This window comes from Pectinophora gossypiella, chromosome 15, assembly GCF_024362695.1.
Source record: "Pectinophora gossypiella chromosome 15, ilPecGoss1.1, whole genome shotgun sequence".
NCBI lineage: Eukaryota > Metazoa > Arthropoda > Insecta > Lepidoptera > Gelechiidae > Pectinophora > Pectinophora gossypiella.
This window is the reverse complement of record NC_065418.1, coordinates 1,244,595-1,261,980: the sequence shown is the minus strand read 5'-3', so window position 1 is coordinate 1,261,980 and position 17,386 is coordinate 1,244,595. Positions and strand designations below refer to the sequence as shown.

The 17,386-nt window shown below is 46.6% G+C and overlaps 2 protein-coding genes across 9 annotated transcripts in view; one reads left to right on the top strand and one right to left on the bottom strand.

Annotated features, from left to right (window-relative positions):
• Positions 1 to 17,386, bottom strand: part of LOC126373069 (disheveled-associated activator of morphogenesis 1) — a 178,845-nt gene that overhangs the window by 7,265 nt on the left and 154,194 nt on the right. For all 7 annotated transcript variants that reach the window (XM_050019041.1, XM_050019037.1, XM_050019036.1 and 4 more), the window contains 5 exons: positions 2,899 to 3,078; positions 2,273 to 2,399; positions 1,630 to 1,743; positions 1,036 to 1,164; positions 399 to 581 (listed from right to left, as the gene is read on the bottom strand). In XM_050019041.1, coding sequence (XP_049874998.1) covers positions 399 to 581; positions 1,036 to 1,164; positions 1,630 to 1,743; positions 2,273 to 2,399; positions 2,899 to 3,078 — 733 coding nt within the window. The remainder of the gene's footprint in view (positions 1 to 398; positions 582 to 1,035; positions 1,165 to 1,629; positions 1,744 to 2,272; positions 2,400 to 2,898; positions 3,079 to 17,386) is intronic.
• LOC126373191 (15-hydroxyprostaglandin dehydrogenase [NAD(+)]-like) lies at positions 5,078 to 17,115 on the top strand. Of its 2 annotated transcripts, none has more exons than XM_050019236.1 (6): positions 5,078 to 5,222; positions 6,069 to 6,211; positions 6,771 to 7,007; positions 8,412 to 8,585; positions 16,140 to 16,294; positions 16,758 to 17,115. In XM_050019236.1, exons 2-6 carry the CDS (start codon positions 6,113 to 6,115, stop codon positions 16,900 to 16,902), a joined length of 810 nt encoding a protein of 269 aa, XP_049875193.1. In that variant the 5' UTR covers positions 5,078 to 5,222; positions 6,069 to 6,112; the 3' UTR covers positions 16,903 to 17,115. The 2 variants fall into 2 exon arrangements, with proteins under 2 accessions (XP_049875193.1, XP_049875194.1); XM_050019237.1 differs by lacking the exon at positions 5,078 to 5,222 and adding an exon at positions 5,268 to 5,288.

The following is a 17,386-nucleotide window of genomic DNA, read 5'->3' as shown; positions in this document are numbered from 1 at the left end:
GACAGACAGACAGCGCTCTCTCCCTTTCTCATTAACGGCTTACGGCCATTTTAGAGCAAAGTAACATCCAGAGGGGGTGAAGTCGGCGTCCGATACGAATCGGTGCGAGGCGGAGTGGTGGCTATTTGGTCAGACTCAAAATTAACCTAATTTTAGTTTGACAGCTGTTAAACTAGTGCCATCAATAGTGTAGTGTGGTCTTGTAACAACCATGTATCCAAGCAAATAAAATTATTCTATTCTATTCTATTCATCCTTCACTTACAATAACTGCAAGAAAGAGATAAAGCTACTGTTAGTGTTGTCAAATTAGGTTGGTGGTTGCCCGGATTGGCACGACTGTATGCCGAAATGTTGGAAAGGAAGGCCCTGGAATAAAAAAGGGCTGCGCGCGTCACCTCCTGCTCGTGGCGCGTGCGGCGCTCGTCGTCGTCGCGGCGGCGGCGCGCGGCGGCGCAGTCGGCGCGCGCGTCGGCCAGCTGCGCCAGGAAGGCGGCCAGCGCGCCGAACAGCTGCTCGGGGGACGACGACGCCTCCTCGCCGAACGCGTGCGCGCACGCCTCCAGGCGGCTCTTCATGTCCTGCCGGTCACGGGGAAAACGTTCACTTACGCAATTTTGTAAGGGAATTGGCAATGTGAGCATATGTAAGTATGGTGGCGCAGCGGTTAAAGTGCTCGGTCTGCGATTGTTGAAGTTAAGCAACTTTCGCAAAGGCCGGTCATAGGATGGGTGACCACAAAAAGAAAAAAAAGTTATCTCGAACTTCTCCGCGCTTCGGAAGGCACGTTAAGCCGTTAGTTCCGGCTGCATTAGCGGTCGTTAATAACCATCAATCCGCACTGGGCCCGCGTGATGGTTTAAGGCCCGATCTCCCTAGCCATCCATAGGGAAGGCCCGCCGTGCCCCAGCAGTGGGGACGTTAATGAGCTGATGATGATGACTTAGTCGTACCATATGTTTGTTAACAAAAGCTCGCCATAGAAAAGCTAGATTTAAACCAGGTAAAAATTGATTATTTAGATGATCTCCTGACCTGGAAGAGATCCTCGAGCTGAGTGAACGTGCAGACGGCGTGGGCGTGGAACTCCCTCATGACGGGCAGGAACATGTCGTGGGCGGTGGGCGCGCCCAGCCCCGCGTGATACTCCAGCTCGCGTTGCACCTGGAATTATAGACATCGGTATTATAATCATGTGTGGCGGCGTTCAGTTTGTGAACGCACCCCTTAACTGACAGATAGCTGTCACTGCTGTCAGTGAGCTGTCAAGGGGGAGACTACTCTTGACAGTTGTAACGCACACGCATGCTGTTGTTTTGTACCACTTTACAGTGATTCGTTACTGTGATTCGTGACATTGTGGAAAGCGTTAATAAACTATTCGTCCAAGTGGATTTGTTCTATTATTAAAAAAGAGATCTAAAGATATCCTGCACCCGTTTCCTCACATGCATTGGTTGCTCTAATGGTTGGCATCATACAAGCATCATAGGCGATGGTGGAACGAGCCAGCACCCAGACCAACCGACCGCCGGCGGCTCTCTGGTCCAGCCCATAGACCCGATTTTCCCTAAGGTCAGTCCGTCTCTGGCGAATTGAGTGGATATCTGATCGGTGGAAGTCCCATACCTCTCTAAGTCCATTCCGTAGCGCGGTGACGTCTTTCTCCAATTGCTCGACGCACACCTTAGCGGCCTGCCTAACATGGGGCAGGTCCTCCTCCAGGAATAGAATGTCTTTGAACTGAAACAACGCAGATATATTACAAATCTTTGGTCAAACGTCAGGGTGGAGGTGAGGTTAACCTAGCTTCGACACAGGTGGAAAAATTCCATATCCTACATACATAACATAACATAAACAGCCTATATACGTCCCACTGCTGGGCACATGCCTCCCCTCAATCAACCAGGGTCAACAGCCTCCGTAGTCTAGTGCTTAGAGCGTTACGCTCACAATCTGGAGGTCCGAGTTCGATTCCCGATGGGGACATTGTTGAAATTACTTTGTGAACCTGTCCTTTGTTTGGTAAGGACTTTTCAGGCTTGAATCACCTGATTGTCCGAAAAAGTTAGATAATTTCGTGCTTCGGAGGGCAAGTTAAGCCGTTGGTCCCGGCTATTAGCCGTAAAAACATCTCCACCAACCCGCATTGGAGCAGCGTGGTGGAATATGCTCCTTACCCACCCCCTCCATATTCTACAAAACAAGTAAAATAAAAATGGGATGGAGTTTCCTCAGGCTTGGAAGCTTATGGATTAGGTTGTGTTACCTGCGGCGTCTCCAGCATTTCGACGAGGTAGTGCAGCAGCGTGGTGTGTCGCGCCACGCTGGACTTGGTGTCGGCCAGCTTGCCAAGAGACGACAACCGGAATCCCGATGCGTTGCCGCGCGCGCCCCTGCACGTACAAGAATATGCATGAGTTTTAAAACTTTACCAGCTCAACTGGACCAGCGGTTGAGCGTTGGGCTCGCTATCCGGAGGTCCCGCATTCGAATCCCGGCGGGGTCATATCACAATAATCACTTTGTGATCTCTAGGACGTTACGGGCTGATCACCTCATTGTCCGAAAAGTAAGATGATACAACTTTACCAGCTCAACTGGCCCAGCGGTTGCGCGTTGGGCTCGCCATACGGAGGTTCCGCATTCGAATCCCGATGGAGTCATATCACATAACCACTTTGTAATCTCTAGTTTGGTTAGGACGTTACAGGCTGATCACCTGATTGTCCGAAAGTAACATGATCCGTGAGAAGCACGTAACGGTTACTACCTACTTACTGATGTTATTAAGTAGTTGTCACAAGGCTTTGGCGGCTCAACAATAACCCTGACACCAGGGTTGATGAGTTTGGTCATCCACCCGATAGAAGACGAAGTTTAAAACTCACTGACCTGTTCATGTAGTTCCCGAGCGCCAGCACCACCTCGAGCAGCGCCCGTAGCCTGCGCGAGCGCGTCATATCCCGCGCGGCCCGCAGCACTACGGACGCCCGCGCCGACGCCTCGGCCGCCGCCGCCGTGAATTTCTTCTTGAACAACAACGTGCGCACACGCTGCGAGTAATGCGGGATCCTGAAACAGTTAACATTCATGGTGTTAGTGTCATCGTACCGAACGGCGAATACTGAAGAGAACGATTCAGCTCATGATTCTGAGTTTATATCAAATGGAATATTACGTCGCAAAAGTACGGAACTGAAAATAATATAAAATAGAACACTAACATTTCTGAACAGTACATATATTCTTTCTTTTAGGTATTCAAATATTCGGGGGGTATTCGGGTTCGGTTTGGAAGGTCAGACAAGCAGTCGCTTCTGTAAAAACCGGGCCTGTCAAATCTTCAGATTAGGTAAGCAGACCCTTATGTACCGAACTGGTTTACAGATAAAGCTAACAGACACTTATCTGGCAGATAGTGTTACTACTGCTATAAACAGACAACCTTTAAGAAATGAAAACGAAATCGGAATCAGTAATCGGTACGTTAAGCTGTTGGTCCCGGTTACTACTTATACTGATGTAAGTACGTAGTCGTTACTTGAGTCACGTCAGGGGCCTTTGGCGGCTCAATAGGTAATAACCCTGGCTTGATAAGGTTGGTCATTCATTTCCCACGTGATAGAAGAAGTAATTGGTAATCGGAAATCGAAAATCCGTTATCGGTATCAAATGAAAATTCGGGTAGTCAGAAATACATCCATCGCATACAAGTATCAGTTTCACGTTGACAATCAGAATTAGGATAATCTCTACTTTCCGGTTTGAATTCCTATGAATACCAATATGTCGCCAATACCGTCTTCACCATAACACACGGGGCCCGTGCCCAGGGGCCCCATTCTCGGGGGACCCCGAAGGATCCACAATTTGTCTCACACATTTATTCTCAAAACATTTTTGTCGGGCACATTACACTTTTTTCACAAATCATGAATCTTATCAGAGTGTTAGATTTACAAGGCATATCATATACGATGCCATTATATTATCGATGACTGCGACTTTTCCAAAAAACAAAATCCTATGCAGTATTTGATTACCTATAAATGGGTTCATAGGTACTTAGTAAAAAATGTAAGTGTTTTTCTTTTTTATTTTCCAATTCGCTTTGTTTACTTTCAAAAAGGGCCCCAAATTCTTGTGTGCCCAAGGGCCCCAGCCTAGTTTAAGACGGTGCTGTATCTCGCGCAAGGTTGACGAGTAGAATGAGGGTTTCTATCACGTTTTAACGCACATCATCATCATTGGCCTTATACGTCTGTTTCAGACGATTTATGACGTCATTGCCTCGAAGAAATGCACTTTCTGTCATGGCTGTGCAAGCCAACACACTCTGCAAGAGAAGTCTCCAACTGGTGGATTGTTGTCGGTTTGATGGCGTTTCATTCTCCTGCTCGCCAGTGTGTCAAACCAGTTAACGCATAACGCACCTAGAAATCCTATTCTAGTTCGTCACCAGCTGGGACGTATTGGTGTAGGGTTTCCAGGCGTTTTTCGGCCGTATTGAACTAGAATTTCTATTTACGCGGCCGGCGGGCAACTCAAAACAGATTGCACCGATAAGCGATAAGGTACAAAGTCAAACGCACAAACAACTCAAGGTTTATTTATTGCAAATTGTTTATGCAATTTACATTGGTGTCTGAGGTAAACGAGTTATCTATCTGAGTATCTATCTTATCAACATTATCGTCGTCTTGCAGCGAAAACAACCTAACCTGTGTTGGGTTAACGCTTAACTCGCATTTTGAAGTCGCAGGTTCGAATCCAGCACAGGCCTAAACCAATGATTGTCGAATTTGTTTTCGAATTAATGTTTAGATCACGTGCTCAGCGGTGAAGGAAAACATCGTTAGGATACCCACATTCCCGAGAAATGCATTTTCGGAGGTATGTGACCTAACCTGTATTGGGCTGGTTTTCCTTTCGCGGGTTGGAAGGTCAGATAGGCAGTCACTATAAAAACCGGAACTGTCAAATCTTCTGGTTAAGTAAGCGGATCTTGTGAAAAACGACCTGACCTTCTAACCTAAGGTCACATACCTCCGAAATCAAATCTCTAAATCACAATCAGAATGCAATTTTTCAAAAAGGCGCTTAAGTGGTGTTCACTATAAGGACGACTTTGATAATTATGTCTAATTACGTATACGGCTTAGTCTTTTGTCGAGTGTCGGTTTAAGCGCACATATAAAGTGTTTTTTTTGTATCAGGTACGCATAATAATTATTAGGTACCTATATGTCATTTTGATAACTATCGTGAAGTGATATTTTTAGGTAGATAGATAGAATCTTTATTTACTTACGTACATGTTACATTCTTTATATTTTTATTTAATCTTTGAACTGAATAATTGCTTGATTGGGTGTGAATAAACTGGCCAAGTAGTCAATGCTACCCGAGGGAAACCTACAATAAGTCACGTCCAAAAAAAAAGAGTGTAGGTCTAACAAATACTAGGCGCATCAGCGTCATGCCGACCAGGAGTCGAAGAGGTCGCCATGGCCGAAATCATCGGTCGGAGATCATCATCATCATCAGTTCGTTATTCCTTATTCTATGGTTCGGTGAAGTGTGGGTACTTAGTTCATGACGGGTGTTAGTGACATCGTAACGAAAACTTTGAGGGATTATTGAGACCATGGTTTCGAGTTAATAGCAAGTGGAATTTTTCATCGCAAAAGTATAATATTGAAAATTTTTTAAAAAATACAGGAATTTAGCGACTGAAAATTCCACTTGATATTAACTCAGAATCATGGTCTGAATCATCCCCCTCAGTAGTCGTTACGATGTCTGGAATGTTCCAGAGAAATACATTTCGGTGATGTGACCTAAAATGTATTGGGCTAGTTTTCCCTTCACGGGTTGGAAGGTCAGACAGGCAGTCGCTTCTGTAAAAACCGGACCAGTCAAATCTTCAGGTTAGGTAAGCGGACGATGTGAAAAACGGGATAATGCTAGGAAGAATATTATACCAACATTTTTATCACTGTCGCTTTTTGTAATCGTTTGCAACTTGACTAACCAAGAAGTAATGGCACTTTCAACCACAGGACATTGAAAGACGAAGTACAACCACACAAGAAAGAGATAAAAAATGGGTCACTCTTTGAAAGACAATGTGGCTATGGTGACTGGTGGAGCTGATGGGATCGGAGAGGCTATCGTCAGGATGCTGTTGAATGAGGGAGCCAAGGTTAATTATACATACATTCTTCTTGTATCGTGTGGGTTGTGAGGTGGATAACCAACCTCATCAACCCTGGTGTCAGGGTTATTATTGAGCCGCCAAAGGCTTCTGACATGGCTCATATAACGACTACTTACTTACATCGGTAAGTAGTAACTGGGACTAACGGCTTAACGCTCCTTCCGAAGCACGAATCATCTTACCTTCTGACAATCTGTTCAGCCAGTAATGTCCTAATCATACTAGGGATCACAAAGTGATGTTCGTGATATGTCCTCATCGGGATTCGAAGCCTGGACCTTTGGATTGCGAGCCCAACGCTCAACTACTGACCACAAAGACCGTTTATTATTTTATCCTATGCTCGTGTCAGGGCTATGATGTATCTATTTGCTACTCTGCGTAATCTCCGATTTGGGAGATGGTTTAAATCGTCCGATTTCCGAGATAAAAACTATTATACGCCAAAATCTTATACCAAAATCTGACAAAGTAAATACAATCAGCGGCAAAGTTAGTGTGTAACTACTTTCAATAAGATCTGTCTGTCATTTTAACATTTCAGCACGTGGCGATCCTAGATATTGCCGAAGCCAAGGGCCAGGCTTTGCGTGACGAGCTCAACGCCAAAAGACGGCAATTTGCCAGCTTCATCAAGTGCGATGTGAGCAACGAAGAGCAACTGACAGCAGCGTACAATGCCGTGGTCACCCAGAACGGATGTATCGACCTGGTGGTGAACAATGCTGGGTTGTGTGATGAGAAGCCAGAGACTTATATGAAGGAAATTGCAGTCAATTTTGTAAGTAGAACCGGTTTGAACTAAGTGGGGTTAAAAAAGCCACATTGATGCAATTCATCTAAAAAGTAATATTGCGATTTGACATTTGCGCACACAAAAGTAAGTGCGCAAATATTGCAAAATATCATTCCTCTTGCAGGAAGGAAACCTGCTCCTAAACAATTGCTGGCACGCACTCTATAATACCAAGGTGGAAGCAGTTTAACGACTTCATTATACTCTTTCTTATTGAACATGAAAACAATTATAGGGGACTAGCTTTTGCCCGCGACTTCGTCCGCGTGGCGTGTTATAAAAGAGAGATCTTTGTGTGAGTGGGAGTGCATATCAAATTTCAAGCACCTAACTTATGCAGTTTAGATTTTTTCATACAATTTTTTTTTTCAAAATACAGCCATAACTAAACTTTATATTTACTAAGGTATGCTAGATTGAAAACATCTATCTTACGCGGTTTCGATTTTTTCATACAAATGTTTTTTCCCGCTAACTCCCGTTCCCGTAGGAATTTTGCAATATCCTGTTGCAGCTAAGCTTTAAGAACTAAGGTACCTGCATGCCAAATTTCAAGCGTCTATCTTAAGCGGTTTAGATTTTTCATACAAAAGGACTTTCCCGCTAATTCCCGGTCCCGTGGGAATTCAGGGAATTCCTTTCTTAGTGCACCTCTACGGTACCTAAGCTACGTCCCTTCCAAATTTCAAGTGCCTACGTTTAGCCGTTTAGGATGTGCGTTGATATGTCAGTCAGTCAGTTTCTCCTTTTATATAATTTAGATATTTAGAAAAGCTAAGCTATCTTATTGTGCTAGGTTCCGTTGATCTGTCATCAAAACTTTTAAATTATACGCCAGCCAATCACAATGATTTGCCTAGAAAGAGGTTACACGATCACAGTAGCTATAACTTCACGTACATTTTATATACATTGAATGCCTGTCTGACCTTCCAACCTGAAAGGAAAACTACCTCAATTATACCTCTATGTGTTACATGACCTAACCAGTAATTAAGCTGGTTATTCTATAATTGGTGCTTGTAAAATAAAATATGTGAGTTTCCTCACGATGTTTTATTCTACGTACGTGATATCAATGAGGTACTTTCCAGGCTTAGTTCCTCAAAAATAATATAGATGGTGCTGTGAGTATTATTGATTGATTGATTGAAAATGTTAGAGTCTTCTTTACGTGAAGTATGTTAGTGTTTTCTGAATCATGACCCTCAGTACGGTCACGAGCATTAATATGACATACACTTTGGTACCATGTCACATTAACTTTTTTGACAAATTGAACTGTAAGTCTCACTAAATGTCAAATATGTTAGTGCGACAGAGTCCTAAAGTGGGTACATTATATTGCTCATTACGGTGTCATCTACACCCTGTAATTGTTTTCCAAAGACTGCAGTGATATCCAGCAGTCTGAAGGCTCGTCAGCTGATGCGAGCGGACCAGGGAGGCAGAGGAGGTACTATCATCAACATAGCTTCAACAGCTGCTCTGTTCCTCTCCCCGCAACTACCTGTCTACTGCGCCACAAAGGCTGGAGTTCTGCACTTCAGTAACAGCCTCGGGGTAAGTTATTAATTTAGTACATACGATTTCCAGTACATACAGTTTATGGTTTCCAAGATTTATGCTCGCTTAATGGCTTTTTTTGCCGTGCTTTATTGTAGATTTGCCGCAGATGGCATTAATTACTTGGCCGGACAAATGGGGAGCGCTTAAGGCTCTCACCCGGTACAACGTTTAAGACAACAGGCATGGTTGCCCAGTTGGACGCGAGCCTAGCTCAGTCTGAGAGGAAAAATATTTGAAAGAATTAATCGACCCCCTCCGGTTGATTGAGGGGAGGTCTGTGCCCAGCAGTGGGACGTATATGGGCTGTGTGTGTGTGTGTGTGTGTGTGTGTGTGTGTGTGTGTGTGAATCGACCCTAGTGGGTCGATAGCGATAAGCGCTGATTGAGGGAAATCGTCAACCAGGCCGGCTGGGTACCGATCCAGCGTAACGGGGTCCAGAAGTGTTTGGTGTCGCGAGCTGATTGGCTTCCTCTATGGCTAGAGCGATCGGGTCGTCGGGATCGTATATTACGTCCTTCAGAACCGGTTAATGGCAATTGCTCCTGTGGCGTATGACAAGGCTGAATGATGTTGTAGCCAGTGTCAAATAAATTCGACTCACGCTTGGCCATATGTCACACCGCTCGCCCCCGCACCTCACCTCTCTCTCTTGGGTGAAAGGCTTGCTAGGCGACAGGTGCACTTTTAACTCGCTCTGAGATTTTTATATAAATTACTGTGATTGTGTTGTGTATTCTGTCCTACCCGTGTATGTTGATGAACAATAGAAGTTACCCATCATAGTTCGGACTTTTATTTATAAAAGGAGGCCCATCTCCTCCTCATTGGTGACCACCGACAGAAGAAAATTTCGACCGAGGACGGCCATTTTGCGCGCCTCGTCCAGCACGCATAAAAATCCGCAAAAATAACGGTAATCGACCACGAGAGCAGAAGGACATTATCGCCGTGGTGCGTGGTTATCGGTTGGCACGCGGCCCGCCAGCAGCATTTGGACGTGTCCGCCCACCAGCTCAACCTCGCCGAAGCGGCCGGCTTACACCAACCGCCGAACACGCCATAGCGGCCGGCTCGCAAGTACTAGCCGCCACACGTTCACGCCGGAGACGTCGGAAGCGGCAGCAACGAGAGCGACGACGAGACACCGACGCGAACGGCGATCATTCCCGTTTCCCTCGCCGCGGCCATCGCGTCACGTAGGGCTCCGTCGCATTCGAACCAACGCCGTGTGAATGTGAATGTAGGTAGTGTGTAGCAGCGAAACATAGTTTTGTGACGTGCGAAACATAAACTTTTACGTCGTGCACCCGCCGATCCACCGCTGCAGCGCTTTGTGTTGGCGTCGTCTAGCGGGAACTGTCACCGTCGCAGCGCCACAGTGCTTCGGGTCGACGCGACGCTATCTAGCGCCCTTCATCGCCGCAGAGCTGCAAGTTGGCGCCGTCTAGCGCCGTACAGCGCGTTCTTCAGCGCTGCAGCGCTATAAACCGTCGCTGTCAAACGTATTGTGACAAACGTTATTGAACTTTATTTTAGTTCTGTAAGGTATATTTTTATTTTTTTTTACACTACACTTTTTACATCCACTTTACTGTTTATATCTAATTTTATTTATATTTTAATGGTAATGGAACCTAAAGAGCAATGGGCAGAGGCGACAGGAGAGGAGAGATCGGTCAACCGGGTCTCTGTAAAAGTGCCCCCATTTAACCCAGACAGACCTGCGTTGTGGTTCGCAAGTCTCGAGGCACAGTTCCACATCAGTGGAATAACAGTGGAGACTACAAAATACTTTCACGCTGTCAGCCAACTAGACACCAAGTACTCGGCTGAAGTTGAGGACCTGATAATTAATCCTCCCACTTCTGAGCCATACTCCAAATTAAAACACGCACTCGTGTCACGATTTTCAGTTTCCTACGAAGAGAAGGTTCGGAGACTGCTGGAGAAGGAGCAGCTTGGTGACCGCAAGCCTTCGTCATTCCTGCGGCACCTGACGTCACTTGCGGGCCCGGCCTTCCCAGAACAGCTGCTCAGAACGATCTGGGCTAACCGGCTCCCTCGGCAAGTACAGATCGTTCTCGCGACCCAGAGGCAGGAGCCTCTGACCCAGCTGTGCGACCTCGCGGACCAACTAATGGAAATCGCGCAACCCGCTGCCTTCGAGGTGCGCGCCCCTACGCCTGAGCCAGCAAGCGACCTTCAGGCCCTGCAGAGCAAGGTGGAAGAGCTCACTCGCGCTGTCGCCGCTCTCACAGCCGGTAAGACCTTACCATTTAATAACCGCAGCCGCAGTCGCAGCCGTAGTCGCTCACGCCCGCGCAATCCGCAGTTATGCTGGTACCACAACCGGTTCGCAGCTAGGGCAGCTAAGTGCGAAAAGCCCTGTAACTGGACTGGCGCACCGCCCAGTCAGGAAAACGCGAGCGGCAGACAGTAATGACGGCTACTGACTGCAGCGCCTCAAGCCGCCGTCTCTTCGTAACCGAGCAGTATACTAACAGGAGATTCCTGATTGATACTGGGTCGGATCTCTGTTGCATACCTCGTCAGTATGCACAAAGTCAAGGATGGGAGTTGAAGCCGCAGCCCTACCACTTAATAGCTGCAAATGGTACGGTAATACCTACTTATGGGCTACTCAAATTGAACCTTAACTTAGGGCTCAGGCGGGAATTCATATGGAATTTTGTAGTAGCAGACGTAGCAGTTGGGATAATCGGGTCAGATTTCCTAGCTCACTTTCATCTCCTGCCAGATTGCGCTCAAGGCAAGCTACGAGATGCGAAAACAGGCTTATCTGCTTCCGCGCAGCTCTCAGCAGTGGACCAACATAGCGTAAAGGTAGTGAGTATACCAGACTCTCCATACGCTTCCCTTCTAGCGCAGTTCCCCAGCATCACGCGGCCCCCCGGAGCCCCTCAGGTTCCCAAGCACGACACTGTTCATTTTATTAACACCTCTGATGGTCCGCCGGTTACAGCCCGTCCACGTCGGCTAGCACCGCACAAACTTGTTGCAGCGCAGAAGGAGTTCGCCGAGATGGTCCGCGCCGGTACTGCCAGACCTTCCAGCAGTTCATGGGCATCCCCTCTCCAGCTGGTACCTAAGAAGGACAACACGCACCGCCCCTGCGGTGATTATCGTCGTCTCAACGCGCGTACCGTTCCGGATTGCTATCCTGTGCGCCACATAGGTGACTATTCCCAAAATCTGGCAGGGTCATCCATCTTCACGACCATCGACCTAGTGAAGGCATACCAGCAGATCCCTGTCCATCCGCCTGATATCTGCAAAACCGCAATTATCACACCGTTCGGTCTGTACGAATTCCCTTACATGACCTTCGGTCTACGTAACGCGGGTCAGACCTTCCAGCGCTTCGTAGACGAGGTGGTACGTGGCCTGGATTTCTGTTTCGCCTACATCGACGATATACTCGTGCACTCTAAAGACGAGGCTGAGCATAAGAATCATCTTAATATTCTGTTTCAGCGGCTGCACGAGTACGGGGTTATGATCAACCCGGCCAAATGCGTCTTCGGTGCCGAGGAGGTGACCTTCCTTGGTTACCGAGTTAGCGCCGCAGGTACACGACCCCCAGACGAGCGTATCCGAGCTCTCATAGAGTACCCGCCTCCGAAGACCATCCAAGGAATGCGTAGATTCCTGGGCATGGTCAATTTTTATCGTAGATTCCTACCCAATGCCGCACAGTACCAGGCGCCACTGATCAACGCGGTTACGGCCGCCAACACCAAAGGCCTAAAACCGTTTGTATGGACACCGGAACTTGAGCAGTCCTTCGAGGCTTGCAAGAAGAGCTTAGCCTCGGCTACCCTGCTGGCTCATCCGGATTGCACCGCTTCAATGGCACTCTTCACGGATGCATCAAGTTCCCACGTCGGGGCCTGCCTGCAGCAGAGAAAGAGCGAGTCTGAAGACTGGCAACCGCTCGCCTACTTCAGTAAAAAGCTCAACCCTAAGCAAGTACAATGGCCGGCGTACTACAGAGAACTTCTCGCCGTGTACGAGAGCGTACAGCATTTCCGCCACATTATGGAGGCACATCATGTCACTATATATACTGATCACAAACCGTTAACCTATGCATTTTCACAGCGGAGAGAAAAGCTGCCCCCGGTCCAGTTGAACCAGTTGTCGTTTATTTCCCAATTTACGACCGACATCGTCCATATTCACGGGAGAGACAACGTCGTCGCGGACACCATGTCGCGCGTCGAGGCAATTCGCTGTGACAACTTCGCCCCACTCGCCGAGGACCAGGCGACGGACGAAGAGCTTCGAAATATGCTCAACAGCTCATCCCTGAAGCTAGAGAAAGTGCCAATACTGGGCACGGACGTCGAAGTCTACTGCGACGTGTCTACAGGAAAGCCCCGGCCTTTCCTAACACCATCCTTCAGGAGAGCATATTTTGACAAGATACACAACTTAAGTCACCCTGGCGCGCGGACAACCGTTCGCATGGTGGCTGACCGTGTTGTTTGGCCTAATATGCGCAAGGACTGCAACAACTGGGCTCGAGCATGCATCGCCTGTCAGCGGTCCAAGATATCTAGGCACACGTCCACACCACTCGGCACCTTCAACAGCCCGACAAAACGTTTTTACCATGTACATATTGACATCATTGGTCCTCTTCCCTCCAGCAATGGCTACCAGTACTGTCTCACAGCAGTGGACAGATTCACCCGCTGGCCAGAAGCCTGGCCGATGGTCAACATGACGGCAGAGGAGTGTGCAGAGACCTTCTTCCGAGGCTGGGTCTCACGTTTCGGTGTTCCCACTCTCGTAACGACCGACCAAGGTCGGCAGTTTGAGTCCTCTCTGTTTCAGACCCTTATGCAGATCCTCGGCTCCAAGCGTCTTCGCACGACGAGCTACCATCCGTGTGCGAATGGCCTCGTCGAACGCATGCACCGACACCTTAAGACCGCTCTAATGTGTCATGAGGACACCTGGCACAAAACGCTACCCGTCGTCCTGCTAGGTATGCGTGCTGCCCTCAAGGAAGATCTGCAGTGTTCAGCAGCGGAGCTCGTGTACGGAGAGCCCCTACGGTTGCCAGGTGAGCTAATTTCCCCTGCTGAATCCAATCAGGACCGCTTCGAGGACCTGCAGAGCTTCGCAACGCAACTGCGCCGTAACATGGCTCGTCTGCGACCCATAGCTGCCTCGCGACACGGCCAGCAATCCATCTTTGTACCGAAGGACCTCAGCACCGCGTCTCACATTTTTTTAAGGGACGACACAGTCAGGCCTTCCCTTAGACCGCCTTACACAGGACCGTACAAGGTCGTGTCTAGGAGGGATAAAACTATCACCATCACCGTAGGTGATAAGAACGTACAGGTAAGCGTAGACCGTGTCAAACCGGCGTACATACTAGACATCCCCACCTCACCAGCCACCCGGGTACCCATCGCGCACTCACCCGCGACTTCCGAGCCCGTTCCTGCTGCACCGGTGATGCCTGCTGCACCAACTGCGCCCCCAGTCTCGCCTGCCCCTACTGTTCGACCTACGCCTACTGATAACAGCAAACCGCAGTACACTACGCGGTCCGGTCGTAGCGTAAGATTTAAGGACCGTTTGGATTTGTAGCTGTCCTACTGTCGTCCTCCCATATGCTCACACATTGCATTTACCTTTTCAGTTATACATACCTTTGTTTTGTTGTACTTATAATACATTTTTACATTTACCTATACTTACTAAACAATTCATTCTTTTATTGATGTTTGTTTTATATTAGGTGTACCTTAGCAATGCATGTGTTTCTTTTTATTATCACAACCTAGTTGTTATTGTTTTTTTTATTTTTTAATGTTGCCCGCAGTATGTAACAGCATTGATGTTACTTGTCATACTTGTACAAAGTACTTTTATGTTTATCTTAATACTTAGTTATAAGTTATGCTTATTAATAAGTTACAAATTAGTTAAGATTGTTAGCTGTTTGTATAAGAGTTTAATTTGTTTCTTTGGATACTTCCAAAGCATTATTTAAATGTTTTATTCAAAAGTTTTATTCAATTGTGTTGTATAGTGGTTACTTTTCAGCATTTAACTTTTTTTTTTTTTTTGAAATGTTGCATTATATACCAAAGCGTTTCTTTTTATTACAAGAATGTATAATTGTTTCCTTTGGGGTTGCATTCTAATATAATAATGTCATTGTTTCTTTCGGGTTGGGCTATTTTTCTGCCTTGGGGGGTGGTGTGGCGTATGACAAGGCTGAATGATGTTGTAGCCAGTGTCAAATAAATTCGACTCACGCTTGGCCATATGTCACACCGCTCGCCCCCGCACCTCACCTCTCTCTCTTGGGTGAAAGGCTTGCTAGGCGACAGGTGCACTTTTAACTCGCTCTGAGATTTTTATATAAATTACTGTGATTGTGTTGTGTATTCTGTCCTACCCGTGTATGTTGATGAACAATAGAAGTTACCCATCATAGTTCGGACTTTTATTTATAAAAGGAGGCCCATCTCCTCCTCACTCCCTATTACATAAGGCTTACATATCCCCCTCAGTATTAATTACGATGTCACTAAAACTACCACCCACTCTACCACTCCAATACAACCCACCACCACTCCAATCTCATCAGTCATCCCGTGATCATGGCACTTGCAACAGTGTCGAAACACCGGGAGTCTCATATCTAGGTAAGAACCCGTTATTATGTGCTTTAATTACGATGTCACTAACACACTGTATATCTTTAATGCAGTTTTCACTAACAAAGTTAGCTCGACCACTATAGACGGTGATACGGCTGACCACCTATCACGTTGGTCTGACAGAAAGCTCGGTGAGGTGTGGGTACTTAGTTCATCTTGCTATGGATGTAGCTCTGACTATCCCGTTGGGATGTAGTCGTGAGCTTGCTTATGTTATGTCATAAGATAATGACGTCTGAAGGCAAGGCAGAGGTGTATACAGGGTGTTTGTGACATCGTAACTAAAACTTTGAGGGATGGTTCAGACCATGATTCTGAGTTGATATAAAATAGAGCTCGGTGGCGCAGCGGTTAACGCGCTCGGCCTGCGATTGTTGAAGTAAAGCAACTTTTGCAAAGGCCGGTCACAGGATGGGTGACCACAAAAAAAATGTTTTCATCTCGAGCTCCTCCGTGCTTCGGAAGGCACGTTAAGCCGTTGGTCCCGGCTGCATTAGCAGTCGTTAATAACCATCAATCAGCACTGGGCCCGCGTGATGGTTTAAGGCCCGATCTCCCTATCCATCCATAGGGAAGGCCCGTGCCCCAGCAGTGGGGGCGTTAATGGGCTGATGATGATGATGATGTGTAATTTTAATTTTACTTTATTTTTAAATAGTTACTTTAAATTATGTACGCCGTAATTGACATATATATATTGGTCACAATACCGTAACCTTCTAAATGTAAAAATGTTTTATTGTGGCTGTACTCTATAAATAAATAAATATATTTAATTTAAAATTAGACATATCAACACGTTCCATTCTTTTTGTTCTTTTTGTCCTGGGCTTTCAGATGGAGACGTCATATGCCAGAACCAAGGTCCGCGTTCTGGCCATATGTTTCGGAAGAACCGACAGTAAAATTACGAGGCAAACCGCCTTCAACTGCCTCGATAAGGAATTCGAAGACAGCATGCTCGCTACCTTACACAGTTTCGAAGCACAGACGTAAGTCATATAATTACTCTATCGCTTACTTGCATATGTCGTAGCCAGATCTTAGAATTGATCATTCCATGACGTGTCATATTTAACTTTTTTTCTGGTAAACTAACAGCCTCTGTGGTCTAGTGGTTAGAGCGTTAGACTCACGATCTGGAGGTCCGCGTTAGATTCCCGATGGGGACATTGTCTAAATCACTTTGTGAGACTATCCTTTGGTAAGGACTTTTCAGGCTTGAGTCACCTGATTGTCCGAAAAAGTAAGATGATTCCGTGCTTCGGAGGGCACGTTGGTCCCGGCTATTAGCCGTAAAAACAACTCCACCAACCCGCATGGAACAGCGTGGTGGAGTATGCTCCAGACCCCCTCCAGTTGATTGAGGGGAGGCCTGTGCCCAGCAGTGGGACGTATATAGGCTGTTTATGTATGTTATGTATGGTAAATTAATGTGATGGTTTTTGTTTCCAGGGCGGAGGTGGCGGCTCAAGGGGTCGCTGAGGCATTCAAGCAAGGAGCCAGTGGAACCGCCTGGCTGGTCGCTAGATCACGGCCCGCTAAGAATATCACCAATGTCCTAATCGACATGTTCAGTTCTTTACAAGACGAAATTTAGAAATGCCAAACATGTTCAGTCATGAGCAATATAATGTACCTTTAGGACTCTGTCGCACTAACATATTTGACATTTAGTGAGACTTACAGTTCAATTTGTCAAAAAAGTTAATGTGACACGGTACCAAAGTGTATACATATTAATGCTCGTGACCGTACTTGTGTATTCCGGTTATTGTTTATTTGCCCATAAGGATTAAACCAATGTAATCTATCTCTTTCTCTCTTATTATTTAAAACCTGCACTCTTGTCGGTGGAGTAACCGCCATTCCTCTCTTCTCTCCGCCAAATCCTTCACCTCCTTATACGACACGACCTGTGCCCTATTTATTAAAATTTACAAGTCCGGTATTACAAGAAATTTTCTTGTAAAAAAAATATTACAAGAATAATGGCGTCTGTGGTCCAGTGGTTAAGCGTTGGACTCACGATCCGGAGGCCCCGGGTTCGAATCCCGGTGGGGACATATCACAAAAATCACTTT

Bases quoted from the DNA above. Each gene is read 5' to 3' on its own strand.
- LOC126373191 (XM_050019236.1), top strand. From the start codon at position 6,113: ATGGGTCACTCTTTGAAAGACAATGTGGCTATGGTGACTGGTGGAGCT. The intron at 7,008-8,411 runs GTAAGTAGAACC...TGTTTTCCAAAG, and splicing joins AGGAAATTGCAGTCAATTTT to ACTGCAGTGATATCCAGCAG. The intron at 16,295-16,757 runs GTAAGTCATATA...TTTTGTTTCCAG, and splicing joins CACAGTTTCGAAGCACAGAC to GGCGGAGGTGGCGGCTCAAG.